At 43.8% G+C, this 25,533-nt stretch overlaps 1 protein-coding gene across 1 annotated transcript in view; it reads left to right on the top strand.

Annotated features, from left to right (window-relative positions):
- SGPP2 (sphingosine-1-phosphate phosphatase 2) overlaps positions 1-19,232 on the top strand; it is a 124,332-nt gene extending 105,100 nt beyond the window's left edge. Inside the window, exon 5 of the mRNA XM_029226166.1 lies at positions 15,719-19,232. Coding sequence (XP_029081999.1) covers positions 15,719-16,270 — 552 coding nt within the window. The 3' untranslated portion in view covers positions 16,271-19,232. The remainder of the gene's footprint in view (positions 1-15,718) is intronic.
- The last annotated feature ends 6,301 nt before the right edge of the window (positions 19,233-25,533 follow it).

The following is a 25,533-nucleotide window of genomic DNA, read 5'->3' as shown; positions in this document are numbered from 1 at the left end:
GTAGGGAAACTTTGTTTCATGAAGATCTCCTGTTTGGACTTGTTAGATTTTGTGAAACCAAGACAAGCAAGTGATTATTTCCCAAATCATACTGTATATGGACTAGAGTTTAGAAATATATAGTATACCTAAATGCTTTCTAGTTAATATTGATATTGTAAAAAGCATGCAATAAAAAAAAAGCATGCAATAATATCTTATTGTATCATCACATTAAGAAACATAACACCTGCCTTATTTACTTTTTGAGCAAACCAGTGCCATTTAAAGAGACTATACAGGGACTTCCCCGGTGGCGCAGTGGTTAAGAATCCACCTGCCAATGCAGGGGACACCGGTTTGAGCCCTGGCCTGGGAAGATCTCACATGCTGCAGACCAACTAAGCCTGTGCGCCACAACTACTGAAGCCCGAGCACCTAGAGCCCATGCTCCGCAACAAGAGAAACCACCGAAGTGAGAGGCCTTCGCGCCGCAACAAAGAGTAGCCCTTGCTCGCCACAACTAGAGAAAGCCCACATGCAGCAACAAAGACCCAACACAGCCAAAAATAAGTAAATAAAAATTTAAAATAATAATAATAAAATAGAGTATACAAAGGAAAGCAACATAAAAAATGCAACTGTTACATGGGATATGCATATTCAATCATTCAAAATAATTAGTCATGAATAAACATTGAAATAATTACTCACTAGAGTATAATTTTTTTTTTTTTTTTTTTTTTTTCGGTACACGGGCCTCACTGCTGTGGCCTCTCCCGTTGCGGAGCGCAGGCTCCGGACACGCAGGCTCAGCAGCCATGGCTCACAGGCCCAGCCGCTCCGCGGCATGTGGGATCTTCCCAGACCGGGGCACGAACCCGTGTCCCCTGCATCGGCAGGCGGACTCTCAACCACTGCGCCACCAGGGAAGCCCTAGAGTATAATTTTATTATTATTTTATTTTTAATAAATTTACTTTATTTATTTATTTTTGGCTGCGTTGGGCCTTCATTGCTGCACTCAGGCTTTTCTCTAGTTGTGGCAAGCGGGGGCTACTCTTCGTTGTGGTGTGCGGGATCCTCATTGAGGTGGCTTCTCTTGTTGCAGAGCATGGGCTCTAGGCGTGCAGGCTTCAGTAGTTGTGGTATGTGGGCTCAGTAGTTGTGGCTCACAGGCTCTAGAGCACAGGCTCAGTAGTTGTGGCGCACGGGATTAGTTGTTCCGCGGCATGTGGGATCTTCCCTGACCAGGGCTCGAACCCATGTCCCCTGCACTGGCAGGCAGATTCTTAACCACTGCACCACCAGGGAAGTCCCTAGAGTATGATTTTTAAATGGTAAAATCATAACTCTTGTTGAAACATAAATGTCAAAGATTTTATTCAACTGATTTATTCATGAAGGAACTAGTCAGATATAACGAACTTAATATTTACAGACAACTTAATAAAGAAATATTACTTAGATTGCTAGGTTATACAAAACTAGTTACTGACCTACAGGGCAACAAGCTGTTACCTTTGGGGGTCATCATTTCCACTGAACGGGAATTATTTGCATTTCTAGCAAAAAAAAAAAAAAATCTGTCAGCTGACTTGTCACTTCACAAGGTCTGAGACCTTTAATAAATAGCAAACAGTGACAGTACCATACTGTCTTGATTACTGTAGCTTTGTAGTATAGTCTTAAGACAGGGATCCTGATTCCTCCAGCTCTGTTTTTCTTTCTCAAGATTGCTTTGGCTATTCAGGTTCTTTTGTGTTTCCATACAAATTGTGAAATTTTTTGTTCTAGTTCTGTGAAAAATGCCATTGGTGGTTTGATAGGGATTGCATTAAATCTGTAGATAGCTTTGGGGAGTAGAGTCATTTTCACAATGTTGATTCTTCCAGTCCAAGAACATGTTATATCTCTCCATCTGTTTGTTTCATCTTTAATTTCTTTCATCAGTGTCTTATAGTTTTCTGCATGCAGGTCTTTTGTCTCCTTAGGTAGGTTTGTCCTTAGGTATTTTATTCTTTTTGTTGCAGTGGTAAATGGGAGTGTTTCCTTAATTTCTCTTTCAGATTTTTCATCATTAGTGTATAGGAATGTAAGAGATTTCTGTGCGTTAATTTTGTATCCTGCTACTTTACCAAATTCATTGATTAGTAGTTTTCTGGTAGCATCTTTAGTATTCTCTATGTATAGTATCATGTCATCTGCCAACAGTGACAGGCACAAAAACAGAAATATAGATCAATGGAACAGGATAGAAAGCCCAGAGATAAACCCATGCACATATGGTCACCTTATCTTTGATAAAGGAGGCAAGAATATACAATGGAGAAAGGACAGCCTCTTCAATAAGTGGCGCTGGGAAAACTGGACAGCTACATGTAAAAGAATGAAATTAGAACACTCCCTAACACCATACACAGAAATAAACTCAAAATGGATAAAGACCTAAATGTAAGGCCAGACACTATAAAACTCTTAGAGGAAAACATAGGCAGAACAGTCTGTGACATAAATCACAGCAAGATCCTTTTTGACCCACCTCCTAGAGAAATGGAAATAAAAACAGAAATAAACAAATGGGACCTAATGAAACTTAAAAGCTTTTGCACAGCAAAGGAGACCATAAACAAGATGAAAAGACAACCCTCAGAATGGGAGAAAATATATGCAAATGAAGCAATTGACAAAGGATTAATCTCCAAAATATACAAGCAGCTCATGCAGCTCAATATCATAAAAACAAACCACACAATTCAAAAATGGGCAGAAGACCTAAATAGACATTTCTCCAAAGAAGATATACAGACTGCCAACAAACACATGAAAGGATGCTCAACATCACTAATCATTAGAGAAATGTAAATCAGAACTACAATGAGGTATCACCTCACACCAGTCAGAATGGCCATCATCAAAATGTCTACAAACAATAAATGCTGGAGAGGGTGTGGAGAAAAGGGAACACTCTTGCACTGTTGGTGGGAATGTATACTGATACAGCCACTATGGAGAACAGTATGGAGGTTCCTTAAAAAACTACAAATAGAACTACCATATGACCCAGCAATCCCACTACTGGGCATATACCCTGAGAAGACCTTAATTCGGAAAGAGTCATGTACCACAATGTTCACTGCAGCTCTATTTACAAGAGCCAGGACATGGAAGCACCTAGTGTCCATCAACAGATGAATGGATAAAGAAGATGTGGCACATAGATACAATGGAATATTATTCAGCCATGAAAAGAAACGAAATTGAGTTATTTGTAGTGAGGTGGATGGACCTAGAGTCTGTCATACAGAGTGAAGTAAGTCAGAAAGAGAAAAACAAATACCGTATGCTAACACACATATATGGAATGTTAAAAAAAAAAAAAAGGTTCTGATGAACCTAGGGGCAGGACAGGAATAAAGACGCAGACGTAGAGAATGGACTTGAGGACAAGGGGAAGGGTAAGCTGGGACGAAGTGAGAGAGCAGCATGGACATATATACACTACCAGATGTAAAATAGATAGCTAGTGGGAAGCAGCTGCATCGCACAAGGAGATCAGCTCAGTGCTTTGTGACCACCTAGAGGGGTGGGATAGGGAGGGTGGGAGGGAGGGAGAGGTAGAGGGAGGAGATATGGGGATATATGTATATGTATAGCTGCTTCACTTTATTATAAAGCAGAAACTAACACTACACTGTAAAGCAACTGTATTCCAATAAAGATTTTACAAAAAAATAGCAAGCAGTGAGGTGAACCAAGTATTCTTCCTTCTATTATCCTCTGGCGCTTTGCCCCCAGAAGAGGTCTTCTACCTTATGTCCAAGTTGTATATAATTTTTCTTATGCTTATAGAAAACCATTTTCTGTTAAAGGTGTCAACATGATTTCTAATGAAGGTTTAAATAGGCTCACTTTCCAAGTGGGCATTTATTCTAACACAGCAGAAGGTGAAAGCTGGCATACCTTTTTCTACCTCCTATCTTTACTTCTGAGCTCCAGCGGGTTTTCAAAGCAACTGTAGATTTCCATGCCTCGTGATCCGTAGCCCTGGATTTGTGCTTGGATATCTGAGGTGGCTCAGAGAACAGGCATGACAGAGTGCCCACTCAGAGAGCTGTGACTATCAGGAGATCCTGCCGTTTACGCTTACACCGCGTGGCAAGGTGAATCTTCCTGCTTTTGATTGGTCCCTGTGGGCGTTGGTGTGTTTCAATAGGAAATTAATATTTTTGAACTTAGGCATTCACTTTCTCCCCTATACATATGCTAATTACATGAGATGTAGGTTTTTCTCTGTAATCATTTATATTCATATTCATGAACAATGTTGCCTCCCTCTTACCATTTGGCTTCTATTGAATATCATCAGCATTCTTCTCAGAAATTGAATGAATTGTGAGCTAGCATGGAAAAGAATCAGTATTCTGAGTGTATTAACTAGGAAACGTTGACCTATAACTAAAAGTTATTTTCTAAAATAATTGTAGGGAGGGTTTGAGGGTTTGGGTTTTTTTTTTTTTTTTAAGTCAGTTTTAATGTCAGGGTCTGCTTGCGTTCAGAGCATTCACTGCATCCGCAAAGAAGTGGGTCTTGGCTTTTACTCTGCTCCTGGCTTCAGCTTGCTCTCTGAAGGCAGCCAAGGGCAGAGAGGGCCCTTCACATTCTCCGCAGGGGACCTGGCAGAGGGGAAGATGCCAGAATCATCGAGTTCTCGGCATAAATAGTTCCAAGATCTGAATGCATTCTTTCCGAACAATTGAATGAATGGGTTTGTTCTCCCCTTCTTTCTGGTGAGCTAACCCTGTGTTGTTTTGGTCTGTTCAATAGCATTCTTCAGTGAAGATGTTTGGAGATAAGAATGTAAATTTTTCCCTGTAAACTGCATATGGGAATGTGATACAGGGTCAGAGTTCACAACAGCTGGGAGTTCTCAGGGTTAGGGCCTGCTGTTGAAATATCTAGAGATGTTTCCCCAAAGCAGGAGTGTTTCTGTTGGGCTCAGAATAAAAACACTATTTTATGTGTTTATATAGCATTCACTAAAATTTGTTCTGATGTTTGGGATAACTCCATTAGGATTCTTTCCTAAACACTTCAGATTGCCTGTCTTCATTATTATTTTCGGTAAAGAGGTTATAATGAAGCTCGAGCTTTTATCTGTATACTAACTTTTATAACTGAAAACGAGAATAGGTACAAAAATGAAAGCCATTTAGATCTTTCTGCGTTTTAACTTTAGAAAAGGTTATGTTCATGTAATGATTTTTTTTTCCCCAAACAATTTAAAAGGCTTCATTTAAACCTTGATGGTAACTTGAATTAAGGGTTTATTATGTTTCAGTGTGATTTGTACGGTAGCACTGGCAACGCATCTTATATGCTTTTATTTTAAATGTTACTTACATCACGGAAGAATGGTATCTTGATTATCATGTAGATTCTGGGGGGCGTTTCATTTTTTTTTTTTTTTTGCATGATGTGAAAATTTATAAGCATCAATTAATTACGTCCATGCTTGTCTATTTTGAAACATTCTGATTTTAACATCCTGATTTTTTGCCTTGATTATATTTTATTGTAATAAAGGTGTTGACTAGAAAATTTAGAAAATATTTGCAAAGCATGGGGAAGATAATCATCCTCTGTGATGCCCAAACAGAAAACCCACTATTAATATTTTAGTCTGTTTCCTTCTCCATGCATGCAAGTGTGTATTTAGATAGAATTAGGATCATCCTTTATGTAGAGTTTGTATCCTGCTTGATACTATCTCACTTATGGATACTTCGAAACCACAAAAAAAAAGAGGTTCCAGAAATGTTTCTTTTCAAATGGAAAATGATCCTGCTGTGTTATTAAATAAGAAAGCAATATGTATTTTGAACTCATTTTTGGTGAAAACAGCATTATAGCATGCCTGATTTATGTCTTTCCAGATTCTTCCTTATTACGATGTATGCTCCATTCTTTATGCTCTTTTTGATTATTTGTGTTTTCTGATTGTTCTGTGGTGGAGCATGTGTTAGTTACTTTTTGGACTTCATCAGTATAGGTTGAAATAACTCAACAAGAATCATCCCTATCCAAAAACCTTTGTGAGTAGCTTCTTCTCTGATTATTTTCTTTCTTTCTTTTTCTTGGGGGGGCGCTGTGTTGGGTCTTCGTTGCCGCACGCGGGCTTTCTCTAGTTGTGGTGAGCCAGGGCTGCTCTTCATTGCAGTGCGCGGGCTTCTCATCGCGGTGGCTTCTCTTATTGCAGAGCACGGGCCCTAGAGCGCGCAGACTTCAGTAGCTGCGGCACATTGGCTCAGTAGTTGTGGCTTGCGGGCTCTAGAGTGCAGGCTCAGTAGTTGTGGTGCATGGGCTTAGTTGCTCTGCGGCATGTGGGATCTTCCCGGACCAGGGCTCGAACCCGTGTCCCCTGCATTGGCAGGCGGATTCTTAACCAGTGTGCCACCAGCAAGTCCCTCTCTTATTATTTTCTTAGAATAAGTTCCTAGGAGTGGAATAACTGGGTCTAAGTGCTGAATATTTTGTGTGTGTTGTAGTCTAATTATGTTCTTTTTGGAAAGGAGTTTTAAATGTGTTTTTTGCAAAGTAAAGCACACTTATTCTGCCATATTTGCCCTAACTTCTTTTCTTTATCATGCTTTTTGCATCATTATCTTTTACCCATCTTCCATAGCGTTCCTACCTCCTTATAAACCACACACACTCTTCTCTCTCCACCCCCCCGCCCCCGCCACAAGTCCACCTTTTCTGGACAGAATTATCCCAGGGCTGGCTAGTGGCTCCACACGTCAGTACTGTGCTCTGTACACTGTCCTCTGCTCCACAGCTCACCTTGGCCATTCCAGAGAACTGTGAACTCTTCCCTCTGGCCCCATGCACTGTGCCAAACGCATGTCTGTGCAGTTCCAAAGAAATCACCTCTTCATTTAGAACTTGCTAAAATGAAAACAGCAGATCCAATCCTGAGATGAAGATTTTGTGAGTTTTTCATTTCTGTGAATTTAGTAGCTTGAAAAAATTAGTGTAAAGAAGTTGTCCTTGAATTTTCAAGCACTCTGGTCCTTATTTTTTATTTTTATTATTTATTTTATTTTTGGCTGCGTTGGGTCTAAATTGCTGCGCGTGAGCGGGGGCTGCTCTTTGTTGCGGTGCGCGGGCTTCTCACTGCGGTGGCTTCTCTTGTTGCGGAGCATGGGCTCTAGGCGCGCGGGCTTCAGTGGTTGTGGCTCGTGGGCTCTAGAGCGCAAGCTCAGTAGTTGTGGCGCACGGGCTTAGTTGCTCTGTGGCATGAGGGGTCTTCCAGAACCAGGACCCAAACCCGTGTCCCCTGCATTGGCAGGCGGATTCTTAACCACTGCGCCACCAGGGAAGCCCTCATCCTTATTTTTTAGGAGCTGTTTAGAATGAGTTTATTATTAGAAACATAGAGCCCCAAATTAGAAAGTTCATTAGAAATGGTTCAAGTATTTTTATTACAGAAATACCTAAATTGTCTTTATTACAATGCCACCTTTTATGGCTAAAATTCCAGCTGTGTGGCTAGAAGGGAAAATCTGTACAGCAGCAGCCATGTTGGCCCAAATTACTTTCGCCTCAAATGCTAGGGCTGTGGACCAAAACTGTCTCATCTCCGGATGCACTGAAGAGGAACAGAATGAGTTTACGATTAATATTCCAACCAGATGCCCGGGAATTTGGTAACTGCAGTTACAAAGGAAGACAGAGGGAAGGAAGGCACATTTTCTGTGATGTATGGTAACAGTGGGTTTTAAATATTATGGATATTCAGGGAAGAGAAAGGCATTAAATTCCTGTAGTCTGTGTAACTGGATATCTGCTACCTGTTAGGCACTGTGCTAGGAGCTTTGAGGAGTAATGTCCAGTTGCAAGAGAACTTCCTCTTTGCTGATCAGACTGTCATAATCAACTCAGGAGAAAAGCATGTGAACACGTAACTACAGCGAAGGCAATTTAAGAGAGGGGCTTTTTGGATGGATCTAGAGACTGTCATACAGAGTGAAGTAAGTCAAAGAGAAAAATATCGTATATTAACGCATATATGTGGAACCTAGAAAAATGGCACAGGTGAACCGGTTTGCAGGGCAGAAATAGAGACACAGATGTAGAGAACAAACGTATGGACAACAAGGGGGGCAAGCAGCGGGAGGGTGTGTGTGTATGATTAATTGGGAGACTGGGATTGACATATATACACTAATATGTATAAAATGGATAACTAATAAGAACCTGCTGTATAAAAAAAATAAATAAAATTAAAAGAAAAAAAAGAGGGGCTTTTTGAGTGCTGTTAATTAAGTACCTTTACATTCAGTTCAGGTACAGGTTATTTCCAGCTGTGGAGGTACAGGAAGATATTCTGGAAAGGAAGTAGCTTTTGAGCTGAGCCTTAGATGAGCTGATAAGATCTTGATAGATAGAGATGGTTAAAATGTGCCGTACATAAAAGGAATGTAAAACTCTGATAAAATTGTGCAAGGCATGTTTGGGAAAAGCAAGTAGACCTATCTGACTGGCGTGGAATGTTCAAATGGGAAAGGAGTGAGAGAAAACCCTGGAATGGTAGGTTAATCAAACCCATCTGAAGCAGGACTCAGTCCGTCGAGAGGTTGGTATTTCTCAGAGTCGTTTCTCTTTAGACTCACTACAACAGCATTATGTTGAGGTGTTAAAATGCGGCTCCTGGGCTGCACGGCAGATCAGAATCAGAGGGCAGTCCTCTGAAATCTACATCTTAATAATTGTCCTAAGTGATTCCAATGCACACTAAAACTGGCGAACATTGGTGATTGAAACAGCAACTAGGAAGGCGGTCAGTGCATGCTGTGGATAGGAGACTGGCCGGCAGGCAGGGAAATGAAGGTCTGGGTGGGGGAGTGGGCATTCAGAGGTGACGGCAGGAGCTTGTGAATGAAGGAGGGCGGGTCTGTGACTGCTGGTCAGAGGTGGTGAGAGGAAGTCATTAGGACTCTGAGCTTCTGCAGCCAGGGAGCCTGGGGGTGGGGGGTGTCCATCAACAGAAATATACGTATAAGTAATGAATTTCTCTGAGCCCTACAGGATCACTCTGAACCTCTAGTCCTCTGCAAAACTGTGTTTAACCCCTACAGAAATGGGGGCGTTAAACACAGTTCAACCCTAACAGAAATGCCCACATGAAAAATGTCTTGACTTTGCAAAAGGAGTCTCACATCTGCTCAGGAACCAGTCCGAGTCCCTAGCACCACGGTTGGCCTGTCGGATACCATGATGTGAAGATAACATTGCTGGGTCCCTTGCTCTCTGCCCAAGCTGTGACCTCGAGCAACTTGGTCTTGCCCACTGCTCTCCAGGCCCAGCAGCCTTCTGGTGTTGTCCCAGCAGCCAGTCTAGGATATGCCGTTGTTTCTCTGAGTTCTGCCGTCCCTGCCCCATCGGCATCCTTCCCTGCTGCTCTGCGTGTCACCAGTGACTCTTCGGCTGCTTCACCAGGCAAAGCAGATCTGTGCCCATGACTCTAATTCAAGGGCCACAGTGGATGATACAGATGCTCTACCTTTGTCATGGTGTAATAAAGTGCCCACATGGGGCACTGTGGCCTGGAGGTATGAGGCAGAATGGGTTCCTCCCTTTGGAGAGCCCTCTGCCAGAAGGGTCTCCAGGCAGCATTCTTTTTTTTTTTTTTTTTTTTTTGCGGTACGCGGGCCTCTCACTGTTGTGGCCTCTCCCGTTGTGGAGCACAGGCTCAGCGGCCGTGGCTCACGGGCCCAGCCACTCCGCGGCATGTGGGATCTTCCCGGACCGGGGCACGAACCCGTGTCCCCTGCATCGGCAGGCGGACTCTCAACCACTGCGCCACCAGGGAAGCCCCGGGCAGCATTCTTTAGCTCTGTGTTTTGCAGATGGAGGCAACATGACTCTTCCATCCTCTCTGACTTCCTCAGGGCTCAGACTCGAGTTCAGTGGGGCTGCCAGGAGACACTCGGAGTGGCAGAACCTCGTCTCCCCACTGAGAAAGTAGAGGCTTGTGTGGGGTATCGAGTTCATTGTGCCTGGCCCTGCTCCTCCCCTCACACTGTGTTTTCCTTTAAAACTCACAGAAAGACGTCCTCAGTCCTCAGCAGGTGATGCTTTGGCAGGACAGTCGCCTTCCCCCATCACCATGTATGCCCAGCCCCCGTGGAGGACACCAGTAGACTCACCTCAGATCCCCACTTCATGTGGGGAATTGAAAGGCGGAACCTATTTGGAAGAGGAGAGACCGAATTATTTTCACTTAATTTTTTAGAGTAGGCAGTACATTTATATGATATAAAATTCAAAAAGGGGAATCCCCTGGTGGTCCAGTGGTTAGGACTCCATGCTTCCACTGTAGGGGGCCCGGGTTTGATCCCCGGTCAGGGGACTAAGATCCTGCAAGCCGCGTGGCGTGGCCAAAAAAAAAAAGATTCAAAAGGTACACAAGGGTATCCTGTGAAAAGCCTCCTTGCTAGCTCCATCCCCTGCCATTCAAGTGAACCTGTTTGTGTATCGTGTAAAAATGTATCCATGTATTCTACCACCGTTGTAAAAATGGAAAATGGTAGCATACTGTACATACTGTTCAGTACCATGCGTTTTAAACTTGCACATCAGAGCTTCCTCATCCTTTTTACAGCTGCAGAGTATTCCATTGTATGAATAGACCACGCTTAGATTTAACTGGCCCTTCTAGGTAGAGCTTGGCATTTTTCCAGGGTCCTGCTATTACAAACAATACTACAATGGACAGCTTGTAAATACTTCCTTAAAGACACAGGCAGGTGTATCTCCATGGTCAAGACCTAGAGTGAGATTGTTGGTCAGAGGTTATATGAATGTGTAATTTTTAAAAATATTGCCAGGTTCCTCCCCAGAAGGGTTGTGCCATTTTTTATTCATATGATTGAGAGACAAGAGTCCCTTTGCCCCCAACTACTGTTTCATCAACAGAATACCGTCGAACTTTTGGATTTTGTTAATGCTGATAGGTGAGGGGTACATTCTCAGTGGTTTGTGGGGCAGGGGAGGGAGGGCGGGGTCACGTTGGAACCTCTGGGTTTCCAGAGCAGTGGTTCACACACAGCACGCACAACACTGTTATTTAGAGAAAACAAGAGAGGCCACCAGCTTTTTTATTTTTGTTTAAAATGTCATTTTTTATTTTATTTTTTTAAATGAACAAACAGTGAAATTGATTTTGCCTTGGGTGTATAGTTCTCTGGATTTTAACGCTGGGTTAGATCTGAGTAACCACCACCACAACAACAGAATGGCTCCATCACCCCAAAAAAGTCCCCCATGTTCTCCCTTTGTAGTCACACCCTCCCTCTGCCCCTAGACCCTGGCAACCACTGATCTGTTCCCCATCCCTGTAGTTCTGTCTTTTAGAGAATGTCATATAAATAGAACCACACAGCATGTAACCCTTGGAGACTGGCTTTTTCCATTCAGCATAATTTCCTGGAGATTTCATCAAAGCTGTTGCCTCCATTAGTAGTTTGTTGTTTTTTATTGCCGAGAAGTATTCCATTGTATGAAAGCACAGTTTATTTACCCCTTGAATGACGTTGGGTTTCTTTTTTCCAGTTCTGGGTGATTATTAATAGAACTGCTGTAAACATTTGTGTACTGATTTTTGTGTGAATGTAAATTTTAATTTCTCTTCAGCATAGCTTAATTTCTACTTATTATTATGAGTAAATTTAGGTATATTTTATATGTTTAAGAAGCATTCGTATTTCTTTTCCTATAAAGTGCTCATTTCCTTTACTCATTTTGGTGACTTTTATCTTAGACAAGTTGGTTTGGGGGGGCTGACAGGACGTCTGAATGAAAATGTCTAGCTTTCAGTCTAAAGAGGCAGGACTAAAGTTTGAGAGAGACACCTGGAGACATAGTTGTTTTTTTTTCTTTTGTGCTTTGCTTTTTTATTGTTGCATAGTATTCCACTCAATGACTATACAATAGCTTATTTGACCAGTTTTTTGAAATTAAAATTTTTATTGGAGCATCTAAACATGGGCATTTCCACAGACTGTGTCTTCAGGCTCTGCATGTTTTTCTCTGTTGCAAAGTTTGTGTAGGTCCATGGCCTCATCTCTCCATTCTCTACCAGCGTGACACTCAAATCCATGTCTCCAATGTTGTACAGCAGAAACTAACACAACATAGAAACTACACAAACTATTCAACAGAGAAAAACAGGCAGAGCCTGAAGACAGAATCTGTGAAAATGCCTGTTTAGGATCTATTAGGATCTAAAGGAGGAAACCAAGAAAGAGACTTCTTAGAGGTCAGAGAAGAGCCAAGATGGTGCAGGGTAATATTAATAAAAGCTGAATATTAAAGGTCTGCTAAGTGAAGGGTGTCAGTCCACAGGGCCCAGTGTTCAGAAAGAGAAAGAACATCTCTTTCCAAGAGTTCCAAGCAAAACCCCCACAATTTTGTCTGATTGGACTGGTGTAGGTCACATGACCACCCCTGCACCAATCACGGTGACCAGGAGATACAGTGCACTGATTGGCCTACCTAGGTCATGTGCTCCAACTCCATAATTTTCCAGAACTTCATGGATCCCCAAGGGGAGGTATGAGGCTATTGGGTCAAAGACAGATGCTGAAGAAACAACCAGCAAATGTCTAGTAAGTGGCCTTTGAGAATGGTGTATCATCTAAGTCTAGGTTGACAGCACTTGTGTTTCAAGGTGCAGAAGTGGAGATGACAGGTGTAGAAAATTCAATTCAAGAGTTTGGCTCAAGTTTTGGTAACCAGGAAACTTAAATGAAGGATTGTTCCTTTTTTTCCCCAAAAATAAAGTAACATCCGTGCATAATCATAGCACAGGAGAAGGTCATGGGGAGAAAGATCATGGAGACTGTGAAGCCTGAGGGATATTTGAAGAGAAGGATGATGGCGGAAGTAAGAACAGGTAAAGCCCAGGTGCCACGTGAAGGACATGCAGCGACACAAGGCTTTCCCCCACGCTTGCCCCTCTCCTATCTGTTCTCACTGCAGTCAGAAACTCTTGTCATGTTGGTACCCAATGAGAGCGACATCAGTGGCTTCACGTTGCTACCTGGATGCAGGCTTTAGGAAGCGGACTGGACTCTAGGGCCCTGTGGGAAGTATCTCCTACCTGTGTTTACTCTTTACTCTCCAGCCCCAAGGGACCATCAAGATCCACAGGCTTATCCCTTTCCCTCTTCAACAACAGTAATCCTCTGTCTCTCCACTAAGCTGTAAGCTCTGCCTAGATGTGGTTGTGATTGTTTGGCTCACACTGGATCCTCCAGCACTGTGTCTGGCATATAGCAGGCACTCACACACGGGCACTGGAAGGAAGAATGGATGCCCTCTAATCTGTGAAATTTGCTGTAGCCTCAGTGTTTATTTCTGAGGTCTGATTCTCACCCATTGTTCACTCAAATCAGATGTCATTTTATTAGAAACTAAACAAGAGAAATAATGAATGAAGCTATTAGAAAAAAAAAAAACAAACCTAAGCCCTTAGAGTTCTATTTTATGTTTATATGAAAAAAAAAAAAGTGGAAGGCAACATGCCAAAATATAGACAGCATTAACTGTAGGTGGTGGAAATAAGGATCTGGTTTTTTTTTTTCTTATACTTTTCAGTGCTTTCCAGTTTTTCCACAATGCATGTGTTTTACTTTTTGGTGTTTCCCAGATTTTCCAATACATTGAGGAAAGTGTTTCAATTTTCCAATGGTAAACTTTCAAAATAATCCATGTGAAACTTTGTAACAAAACCACAGCAAGCTCCTCATTCTCTGACTTAGATGTATTCATTTCTTGGTTACATTAAGAATTCACCTTATTTGTGTGGAAATATGTTAATATAAATGTTTCAGACATTACATGAAATTTCTAAAAATCTTATATGTTCTGGTACAATGTTATAAGTCATAATTCTAGTTATCACTTTAAAATGCATATCTCAGAAATAACTAAATTTCCTTGTCAATTGCATTATTATGAACTTTCATCAAATCTTTAACCGTGGTCATTTTTAAGTCTTTTGTCACTCACAGACAGTTCTGGGAGTACTCTGATGCTTTTGCAAAAATGTTCCTATAAAAGGGTTTCATTTTCAAGGAATTCATGCAAAAGACTCTGACAATTACAGGTTTCTGGTAACTGACTATACTGCTGAACTGAATGAATAAGCATTTTCAGAACTCTAATGGAAAACTGATGAATTCGTAAAAGATCAAGATAAAAAAAATTAATTACGTGGGACTGAGTGAACCGATGAGGATGATTATAGTTTTTGTGACTTTCTGTTTGAATAAAAAAAAAAAATCCCACAGGGACTCAGAGGCAAAAATATACAAGTCAATTTTCACTGCAAAGTAAAGGAGCTGTTACAGTGGAGGATTCCTGGACTGAATGTCAATATCATGACCTAGCATGAGTGTGTTTCGTGTTTGGTAATTGCAATCACTGTTGCTTTTGTTGTGGTCATGCATTTACAATCCTTGGTGTCAGTTGATTTATCTCTTGTAAAAATAAAATACAGTGTGTGTGTGGAAAAAAAAAAATTCACCTAATGAATTTTGCTGTGAGAACACTAAAGGAAGAAGAAAGTGGATGACATTAAGGAGTTAAAAATATTTTAAACAGGAGTTTAAGGAAAGAAGCAAGCAGGGAGGGAGAGAAAGAGGAAGAAATAGGGAAGGTGGGAGGGTCAGAGGAAGCAAGAAAGAAAACCAGAATCTAAAATGTAAAGAAGGATTGATTAAATCAAGCATGGTGCACGCACCCAGTGAAATCTATACACTATTTGAAATTCTGTCTCTGAAGACAGAGTGGTAGTGCCCAGACGGGCATGGCGGAGCTTCGGCACCACCACATCTACAGCGTCTTCTCAAACCACCCCAGACAAACGCGCTCCATAAGTAATGACGGTGTGCTTGCTAGGAAGTGGCTCCCGAAGCAGCCAGCTTCCTCCTCCAGCCAGCTGCAGCCCCGACCCCTGCCTGCCAAGAAAGGATGACGCCACCTCTGTAAAGATCATGACAGCCCTTGTGATATACTATGAAATCAAAAATAATAAAGAGAATTCCTGGCGGTCCAGTGGTTAGGACTCAGCGCTTTCACTGCCATCGCCTGGGTTTGGTCCCTCGTCGGGGAACTAAGATCCTGCAAGCTGTGTGGCGCAGCCAAAACAAAAGTTTTTTGAAGTACAGAATTAAAAAAAAAAAAAAAAAGATTGAAGGAACAGTGTGATTATAGCTATGCATTAAGAAAATAATTTATTCCAAAAGACAGAAAAACTGGAAGAAAAGACATAGCATGAATAGCGTGATTGTGGTTTGTATTTTTCCTATTTTCAAATGTCTACAACTGTACTTTTTAAAAATACGTATTAGGGCTTCCCTGGTGGCGCAGTGGTTGAGAGTCCGCCTGCCGATGCAGGGGACGCGGGTTCGTGCCCCGGTCCGGGAAGATCCCACATGCCGCGGAGCGGCTGGGCCCGTGAGCCATGGCCGCTGAGCCTGCGCGTCCGGAGCCTGTGCTCCGCAACGGGAGAGGCCACAGCAGTGAGAGGCCCGCGTACCGCAAAAAGAAAGTATTATAAAACAATACAAAAATTGTATTTTAAATGTCAAATCAATTATATTTGAATCAAAATTATACCTGTATACAGGGGAGCACTCATCTGACGCACACCGTCCATTTCTCTCCCGCAGGATGTGCTGGGTGGCATCCTGATCACCGCCATCCTCATCGTCCTCACCTACCCCGCCTGGACCCTTATCGATCGCCTGGACTCGGCCAGCCCCCTCTTCCCTGTGTGTGTCCTGGTGGTGCCATTCTTCCTGTGCTACAGTTACCCCGTGTCTGATTACTACAGCCCGACCAGAGGGGACACCACCACCATCATGGCTGCTGGGGCTGGGGTGACCATAGGATTCTGGATCAACCATTTTTTCCAGCTCGTGTCCAAGCCCACGGAATCCCTCCCTGTTATTCAGAACATCCCACCGCTCACCAGCGACCTGTTAGTTTTGGGTCTGACCAAATTTACTGTGGGAATTGTGCTGATTCTCCTGGTTCGTCAACTTGTACAAAACCTCTCGCTCCAAGTGTTGTACTCCTGGTTCAAGGTGGTCACCAGAAACAAGGAGGCCAGGCAGAGGCTGGAGATCGAAGTGCCTTACAAGTTTGTCACCTACACGTCAGTTGGCATCTGTGCTACCACCTTCGTGCCAATGCTACACAGGTTTCTGGGATTACTGTGAGCCTCAAGTGGTCGGAAATTAGCTCACTGGACATGAGAGCAAGACACCAAAAAGCTGTGGAGTGGGGAAGTTTTGACAACACATTTTTCTTTAAAAAAAAAAAAAAAATTCCCTAAGTCACATGTTTGTTTTGCTGATACCTGAGATAAATGTTGCTGCTTTATGGAAGGAAAAATGGTCTCACGGTGACCACTAGCCTTTAAGCGTCATGTTGCAGATGAAGCCAGGCAAACCCACAGCTGAGTTCTTTAAGGCGCCCCACCCTGTCCATTACTTGGACTTTGAACCAGTCCTGGGCTGGCAGGAGTTGTGGCCTGGCTTAGGAACGGCCACAAGCCCCCCCCGGGTTCTGGAGAGCCTAAAGAGACGGGCATGATCCAGGAGGCTGGACGTCGGGCGTTCCTTTTCAGCTGTGACCTTGCCCAGCACTGAGTCTCATTTCCAAAACTGGAATGTTGGTCCAAGAGAAAGGGTGGCGCCACGTGAAACTGCGTTCCTTGGACAGGGCGACTTTCTGGTCATGATGATCACATTATCATGCTTGGGGGGAAAGAGCACTGTGAACCTCGCTGGGAAGCATGAAAGGCGGGGGCAAAGCTGGCGAGGTCACAGGCATCAGCCTGCTTTCCTTATGCATCCTGGTCTCTGTCAGGTGCATACTGGACAGGGATCCTCTCCTCCTCGTTTGTACACTTTGCAAGATTCCAGGCACCATTTCTATCCTCTTCTGACCCATGAACCCAACTGGCTGCTCCCTTCTCACCTCATCTGGGTTCCTCTGAGTGTCCTGCTCTGTCCTGCATCAGAGTGACTTGGGACAAGCCCTCTGCTTCAGCTTTTTTGCTTCCTTACAAACTGGGAAGACAGTGTTGTCTGTCCGTGAAAGTGGATCAATAGAAGAACAGATGAACATAATCCTTCCTGGGGCCTGACAGAGGGAATAGGCCTCCCTCCCTGACACTGTTCCTCCACTTAGTTTCCTAAATCTATTTGCTCATCTGAATAGAACCAGTGGCTCCCTTTCCATCTTCCCACCTCTTTCTTACCTCTTGGCAATTTTAAGGGGAATTAATGCAAGAACCACATCAGCCTCTCTCAGGAAAACAAGCCAACAAAATACAACACCCTTTAAATCTCGGGAGAGGCCTTAGACTTAGGAAGGTGGTCATTATGCAGACAACCCCCTGCAGGGGCTCCTCTTCAGTTCTTAAGAATGAGGAGGAACAGGTATCAACAATGTTCTTAAAAGTGAGTATCAACATGTAATTAACAACGTGTCTTTTGCGTGTAGTGCCTGAGCTGCTGAAGCCAACGATTTATAACCCTCTTGCATCCTCACCATGCACACACTTCAGGGGAAAATTAGCCTGCCTGGAGAGTCAGGCCCTTACCTCTGCATCCAGCGTGAAAACTGAACACCCGTTTCTCCTGATTTTGAATACGCACCCTGGCCTTTTGGTTGTGATGATCCTTAGTATTTGACTTAATGCTCCAGTTTATTGAAAAGAATAATTGTAAGACATCCTGTTTTTCCTTCAAATTCTTCTGACATTTTTCACAGTTAGAAGGCAGGGGTCAAAATGACCTGCCGTTTGCCTGTTTTTAGATCATACTCTGACCAGTATTTGTGGCACCGTGATGGGGAGATGCCCCAGCTCACGGGCACCCCTGCCCTAGGCCGCCCCACAATGCAGTGCATGGGGCACTTCCCTGTACCTCCGCCCCCACAGGCTGCCAAACTCGAGGTCACAGTGCTAGCTAATATTTACGCGAAATGATTTTAGTTGATTTCTCTGAAGCCAACTAGCAAAAAGATCAGCCTTTTCCACTTGTATCTTTTGAGAAGGGCCATAATTACTGTCACAGCAGTGGGTGTGGGTGATTCATCTGTGTGTGTGTAAATTTTACTGATGTCCTTTCGTTTTAAGTCCCAACAATAGGACTGCGATCAGCTGTATTATATATTTAAGGCTGTACTTACACAATTTGGATTGAGGATGAGTATGTTAGCCCCAGCTCGTTGAAGAAAGACCCATGGATTTGTCATGGTTGGTCGCTTTTCAAAGTCTCTTGATATAGCATCTGAAGAATAAAATGTGCATATTGGTGAGGCCAAGCTTAGTTTTTGAGCACTACAGCTCTGTGGCTTAGAAACTGGTTGGAAAAGTCCTTACCTGATTCAAACTGCAGCTCGGCCAGCCCTCTTCATTCACTTCACACAGCGCTTCACTCTGTTAGACCCTCACACCCTCTCAATCTCTCCTTCACGCACGCACGCACGCACGCACACACACGCCCCTTCAAAGACTATATGTCTTCTGTCTCTGACCTTTGGATTTTCTCTCTGGGGAAAGACTGCCCCCTGCTGGCTTGCGTCAGGCTTGGTCCAGAGCCTCTCTCTTGAACGGGAGTCCTGGAGATGAAGAGTTTCAGAATCCAGCTCACCGTGATGTATCCAATCTAAGCTTAGGACCTGCGGTCTGGCCAGTCCTGAACTTGGAAATGGTGACAGCAGAGCCCTCGGGGTCGTTGGCCCCTCCAGGAAGAACACACGCCCTGTTCCTGGCGGTCCTCATCCCGCCCGCAGCCCACCACCTCTCTGGACCAGGACATCACCCTGTGACTGTCATTTTAAACAGCCATCATCTCAGGCCAGCTTTGCTCGGACTTGCACCATAACAGAATATGCAAAAGAAAACGCAGACGAGACCATGAACTAAAAACCCTAAACAGCTGAAATCGCCCCTCCACGTGCCTGCAGATCACAGTGTAGCACAGGATTTTCTTGCCCAAAAGGCGACTCATGCTTCCCGAGTGTAACCAAAGCATGTGGTGTTTCGGGGCCATAGGCTCCGGGTTTCTATTTTGGAAACTTTCAGCTGTCTTGCTTATGTACCGTATGTAAATTTATTCTTTTTAAAATAAAATCATTTTTCTTTGATTAAGACTTATTAAATGCTTTAAAAGCCCAGTGTTCTACCACCTTGGAATTTTTTTTTTCCTAGATCTTTTTCCCCCAGATCCTCAGGGTTCATGCGACCTGAGTTGAGAAGAGGCGACAAAAATAAACAGGAGGCTGTACAATTCTCTATCGCTGTCATGATTCAGTCACGTGCAAATGTTGGTGAGCATCGTAGATAGCAGCCACAGGTGTGATGAACAGGAAGTAAGTGGTAAGATTGCATGCTTAATTACCCTCCTTCAACTCCTTGATACTAAAGAGCATCCTCTTAACCATACGTAGAGATAAATGTCACTGTGTATTGAAAGGTAAATGTTAAAGGTGAGGCTGGTAAAGGTAAGTAAAACAGATGAGTGTGTTTTACAGATGAGTGTGTTGTCTGAACAAAATGGACATGACCGCATTTCACATTCACATCATTGCAACAATATGCTCTGCCTTTAAGCATCCCTTGCTATTTGAAATGGTGCCAAAAGCTGATGACGCTCTTCTTTGCAAGGCTGAGGCTAGGACCTATTTGTACCTTGAATGCTGTGTATTTCATTAATACCTAATATGCTGCATGCTTGAGGCCGGATGAGACCTCATCTGCCCTGTGGAGTTCTCTCCAGAGAGAGGAGACTCAGGCTCAGAAAATTACAATCCGAGACCCAAAGTGTTAAGGCTGTAGGGAAAAGATAACTTTGTAGTGTGAATTGAGAAGAGGGAGAGAGGAATTCCAGCTTTGAGGTCTGTGACTCAAGGGAGGCTCGTGGGAAAAGTAGTGTGTGAGCCAGGCTTAAAGAACAGATGGGGTTTGCACAGGGATGTGATGCACAGTAGGTATGAGATGGTACTCCATGGTGAGGGCACAGCTTGCCAGAGACACTTCTCCAAAAACCTCCAGCTCTAACAAAGAGAAGACAGACCACACCCGTGCTGGTGAGTGTGTGTGGGAATAACAGTGGTGGCAGGGGTGGGATAAACGGTGAGCAAGGGGCTTTGATGTTGCAGAACCGAATCACGAGAACAGGAAGGAAGCAGAAGCAGCTCTTTAGTCCATTTCCTTGCCTCCACATGGGACCATCCAGAGTTGTTGACATCTACAGGCGATTAGTCTCCTTTCATTGTTCTTCATTCGAATATTTACCCGTGGGTGCCTTCCCTTTCTGCCGTCTCTGAACCTGTCATTCCCACGTCCTCTTGTTCGTCTCTCAGCAGACGGGACGGCAGCGAGGGACTCAGTCTGCGCCCTTGGCGCCCGTGCCTCTTTCCTCTTCTCTTTGCTCAGCTCCCTGAAGCAGTCCCATGAAACTTCATCTTAAAAACATTTTACCACGATCCTGGCTCTTTCCAGGACCTGTAAATACTCCACGTTGCTCTTTGATGATCAAGAACCAAGCCCTGTTTCTCTAGTAAGAGAGGTTAACCAGAAACAAGTGGGATGTGAGTATAGACGTATTTCGTTTTATGGGATAGATGTTTTCCTAAAAGCCGCCTGTGTTTTGATTGTTTAAATGTGAATTTTAAGTGCACTGAGGGATTTGCTGTTTAAAAGTCATATGGCAGTTCTTCATTTCTGTAAACATAAGGCTCCTTAATGGATTATTTGGGACACACCACGCACGCATTTTTTTCTTCAAGTGGGGCACACCTGTAGTGCAGACTTGACTACTTACAGGATGCATACTAAGAAGAATGAGAGCTGAATGTTAAATTCTTAAAACTGTAGCCTCATGAGACAAGGGAAATCTATACGAAGCCAAAATCCTTTTTCCTCTTCCACGCCTGTCTGTATAGCAAGCAAAAGCCAGCAAGACAAGCAGGGATGTAGCTGGAGTTCCGGCTGGGACGCTTCTTCGCTGCGCACACTCAACACACCTGCTGGCACCTGTAGCTGGCACTCTCTCGCTATGACATCAGGGTCCCCTTGGTTGGAGCACAAGCCAGATTCTTTCTCAATGGAGAGGTTCAAAGAATGTCAATGCCTCTTCAATACACACAAAGCCAGCCTTAGAGCACTGCGGGTGGGGCAGGGTGACAGTTGGTACTGCCATCATGCCATCTACCTGCATGCGTGAGCCTAAATAGGAGCCAGGATCTCCTGGGCTTCCAGTCTGCAGTGTCATGTGGGAACCAGGTGGATGAACCTGTGACAGGGGAAACTGCGCAGGGCACACTAAACACAGACCATTTTAGCCATCTTAATTAGGTACTGATAAAAATATTTGGCTGGAAAACTATTTTTGCTGTGGGGGAATAAAACCACAGCTTAACGTAAATTCTTCACGAAGTGAGTCAATCAGTTCTGCTATTAAATAGGTAATAGTATTTTCATCAGGGTATCCCTTTCCACTTTATCTCCAACATCATAGTTTTTTCATTGATAGAAATTCAAAATATCCACCTTCCACGTCTCAACTTGTTCAATCTTCGCTCTGGCTTCTTAAAGATATGGGATAGAGTTATAATATCCTTGTCTATTAATTTGATCAGCTACGTAATTTTTCAGTCTGTTTTTTATTCATTTTTCCCCTTCCTGTTGGTTGTATTTGCCACTTTCTTTGCCTGATACTTTTTTTTATTGGATGCCAGATACTGTGAAGTTTACAGTGTTGGGTGCTGGGTATTTTTTTTTTTATCACTATACATATTCTTTGTTCTAGGATGCAGTTCATTCCTTGGAAGTAGTTTGATTCTTCTGGCCCTTACTTTTAAGCTTTATTGGTTGAAACAGAGTAACGCTTAGTCTCGAGTTGGTCTCCCCACTACGGAGGCAAAGCCCTTCTGGGTACTCTCCCCATGGTTTCTGAGGTTTGCTAGCTCCGGCCCACCTCGTGTGGGCTCCCAGGGCGGTTCCCTCACGTCTGTGGATGTTCCAGGCGGTCTCCTCTTACCGAGCAGTTCCTTCATATGCACGCACTGGCAGTGCTCAACTTAAGACTCAAGGGCGGGGCCTCTGCCTCTCTCTCCTCGGCTCTTTCCACTTCCCTGCCAACTCTAGCCGCTTCGGCCTCTGTGGACTCCCAGCTCCGTCTCCTCAACTCCTGGAGACCTCCGACCTCCACCTGGGTCCCCACCGCTGCACCACAGCCTGGACTCTCTCCAGGCCGTAAGCTGGAGAATCACAGACCTTTTCTCTTTTCTATCTCTTTTCTATTGTTTCTTTTCTATCTCTCGGGGAATCACTGGCCTTCGTTGCCTGGTGTCTAATGTGTTGAAAACCATTGCCTTACGTATTTCATTTGGATTTGTTAGATGGGTAAGCAAAGGAGGAAAATGTTCCTTGGGAAGAAGGAAGTGAAGACTACATGTATGGATCAACTAGGATGCAAGATGCTGAACTAACTTGAAGACTGGAGAGGAGGTCAGTCAGGTCCAGCCGATCCATGCTTGTTTTCATTATGCTCCAGAACAAACCCTGTCCAGGGCTTCCCCGTGACAGCGGTGCTCCGTGTTTCCCACAGGTTGTCTCACCTACACGATCTCTCTCCTCCCTACAGCATGGTTTGCTATTGGGGCACCTTTCCGTCTGGCTTATTTTGCTTCATCTGCCGCAGGCTCACTACCAGTGCTCTGTGTTTAAACATTGTGCCCGAAAATCACAGCTAAGAGATCTCCAGTGAATCCCGTCCGTCTCTGAATAGCCTTTCAGCACCAGTGTGGATGTCTACACGGGTTTGCCTCTGTTACAACTGGTTTCTTGCTGGCCCTAAGTAGGTATGCATTTTAGGGGTGGGTGGAAGATAGGAAATTTCTTTTTCTACCAGGTTTGGAACCAAGCAGGCACATTTCCTCAACATCCTCACTTTTCTGTCTTAAAGAAAGGGCAGATTTGCTTTGCATGTCTGACAAGCGCCTCCTAACACCTGGGAGGGGTGGGGGAGGGCTTTTTCAAAATGTGTTCTAATGCAGAACATGTCATGTTCCTGATTTCCTTAAACAGAGACAATCAAGCCCAAACCTATGGATGAGGAGTGAAGAACTTGAGTGTGGGCCTCAAGTATATTTTTACTGCACTGCATGGGTCACATGAGGGAGAAGAAACAGGGCTTTAGCCATACATAATTCAATTAAACCCTCTGCTGGAGGTGTTTGTTCAACCCACAGTCTACATGTTTACAGTCATCCTTTCTGTTTACTAGAAAGTTGAAGGTGGGCAGGAAACCTGAAAACAAAGCAGGCGGTAGTGGAAATGAAAATCACCCGGACTGTCGTCAAGTACTTGCCACGTGGCTCCTCTGCCTTTGTCCAAGGAGGCCGATTGCCCCACATGGACTCTGGTCAGGGGCCTTAGGGAGCTGCTCACAGATTGTCCCAGAGGTGAGCCCTGCCTTGAATCTGATTATGTATGCCATCCTCTACTTTTTTTTTTTTTAAAGGTTTTTGCTTGTTTTTTTGCTTGTTTTATCTATTTCTTTTGGGCTGCATGGGGTCTTTGTTGCTGTACGCGGGCTTTCTCTAGTTGCAGCGAGCGGGGGCTGCTCTTCGTTGTGGCGTGTGGGCTTCTCATCGTGGTGGCTTCTCTTGTTGCGGAGCACGGACTCTAGGTGCGTGGGCTTCAGTAGTTGTGGTGCACGGGCTTAGTTGCTCTGTTGCATGTGGGATCTTCCCAGACCAGGGCTCGAACCCGTGTCTGCTGCATTAGCAGGCGGATTCTTTGTTTTTTTTTTTTTTTTTGCTGTATGCGGGCCTCTCACTGCTGCGGCCTCTCCCGCTGTGGAGCACAGGCTCCGGACGCGCAGGCTCAGGGGCCATGGATCACGGGCCCAGCCGCTCCGCGGCATGTGGGATCTTCCCGGACCGGGGCATGAACCCACGTCCCCTGCATCGGCAGGCGGACTCTCAACCACTGCGCTACCAGGGAAGCCCTACAGGCGGATTCTTAACCACTGCACCACCAGGGAAGCCCAATCCTCTACTTTAAAAAAAAATTATATACATAAAATTATTCAAGCTCCTTATATAGTAAGTCACAACTCAGAAGATCAGATGTCAAATGCTTTTCTTATTTAGAGGAAATATTTTGCTGAAGGCAGTTGTATTGCTTTAAGGCCACCTGTTTGCTTTTGGATGAAACAGACAAAAGAGCCAAGTCAGTACCAAGCACTGGGGTCAGTGACATTTACAGGAAACACCAAGCACAGAGGCTAACACTGAGACAAAAGATTGTGTGTGATGAGCCCATCACTACTGAGGGCAGAAGCAGTGGCTAGGCGAGCTGGTTCCTAGTTAGGCTACTCCTATGTAAAAGGTAATAGCAGAATTTCATATGCCCTGCATTGAGAAATCGAATGTACTGAGATTATATACAGCTCAAGAACAGACGTCACATCTAAGAAATATCTAAGATACTCCAGTGTGGTATTCAAATATCTAAGACAATACCAAATGTGGATGGTTATAGTCTTGCATCTTTAGGGATGGTTCTTCATGGTCCCTAAGCCAGTGCTATTTTAGGGGGAGGCATATGGAAGTCCACTGGAGCACTCTTTGTAACTGCAGAGTTGGCAACAACAGAAGGTTCACCAGCAGAGGAACAGCTGAACAAATTATGGACATCCATGCAATAGGACTTTGTATCATTTAAAAGGTAGGTAGGTCTAAAGGTACTGGCCTGGAAAAATGGGGCATATTAAGTGAAATGTCATGATATACACTATAGAAAACAGAAACCAGTAAGTAAAGCATGACCCCAAAACTGAGCATGTGTGTGTGTCTAAGGAAAATGTCAGAAACGACGTGAACTGTTAACAATGGTTAGTTACTTTAGAGGATTGCGGGAGGAAGGGTAAATTAGGTTGGGATGATCTTACTTTGTACAGTTTTTTAAAGTAGTGAAGTTTTAATTTTTTGTGTTTTTTAGTATTTTATATATAAAAAACAAAACTGGTAAAAAAAAGAAAACCTCAACATTTGGGTAAGTGGGTAAATGATGCCAAACACTGAGTGATCCATGGGCTCTATGTCACTCTTACTAGGTGTCACAAACCCACTTTTTAGCCATGTGACATCTGGGCACATTATTAATCTGTCAATTGTTCTCATCCTATAAGTCAGGGAGAAGCCCTATTCTAACTCCCTCCTACAATTGTTAAACCAAGAAATTAAAATGTTGAGACAAAATCGCATGTGAAAATACTTTATAAACTGAAGAGTAATGCAAGAATGTCAGGCTGTAGAAGTTATCTGTAAGCTAGAACAGGACTCAATTATATCTAATTCCTCTTTTAATACGAGGGCTCCCAGTTTTTACTACATAGGTGTGTCTTCTCCAGTAAAAGCTTTCTGGCAGGCAGTGCCCACAGACTGCTCTGGCTCC

The sequence above is a fragment of the Monodon monoceros genome, unplaced genomic scaffold (assembly GCF_005190385.1).
Source record: "Monodon monoceros isolate NGI ecotype Baffin Bay Population unplaced genomic scaffold, NGI_Narwhal_1 Super_Scaffold_16, whole genome shotgun sequence".
Lineage (NCBI taxonomy): Eukaryota > Metazoa > Chordata > Mammalia > Artiodactyla > Monodontidae > Monodon > Monodon monoceros.
The sequence above is the reverse complement of the archived record's forward strand: the minus strand, read 5'-3'. Positions and strand labels throughout refer to the sequence as shown.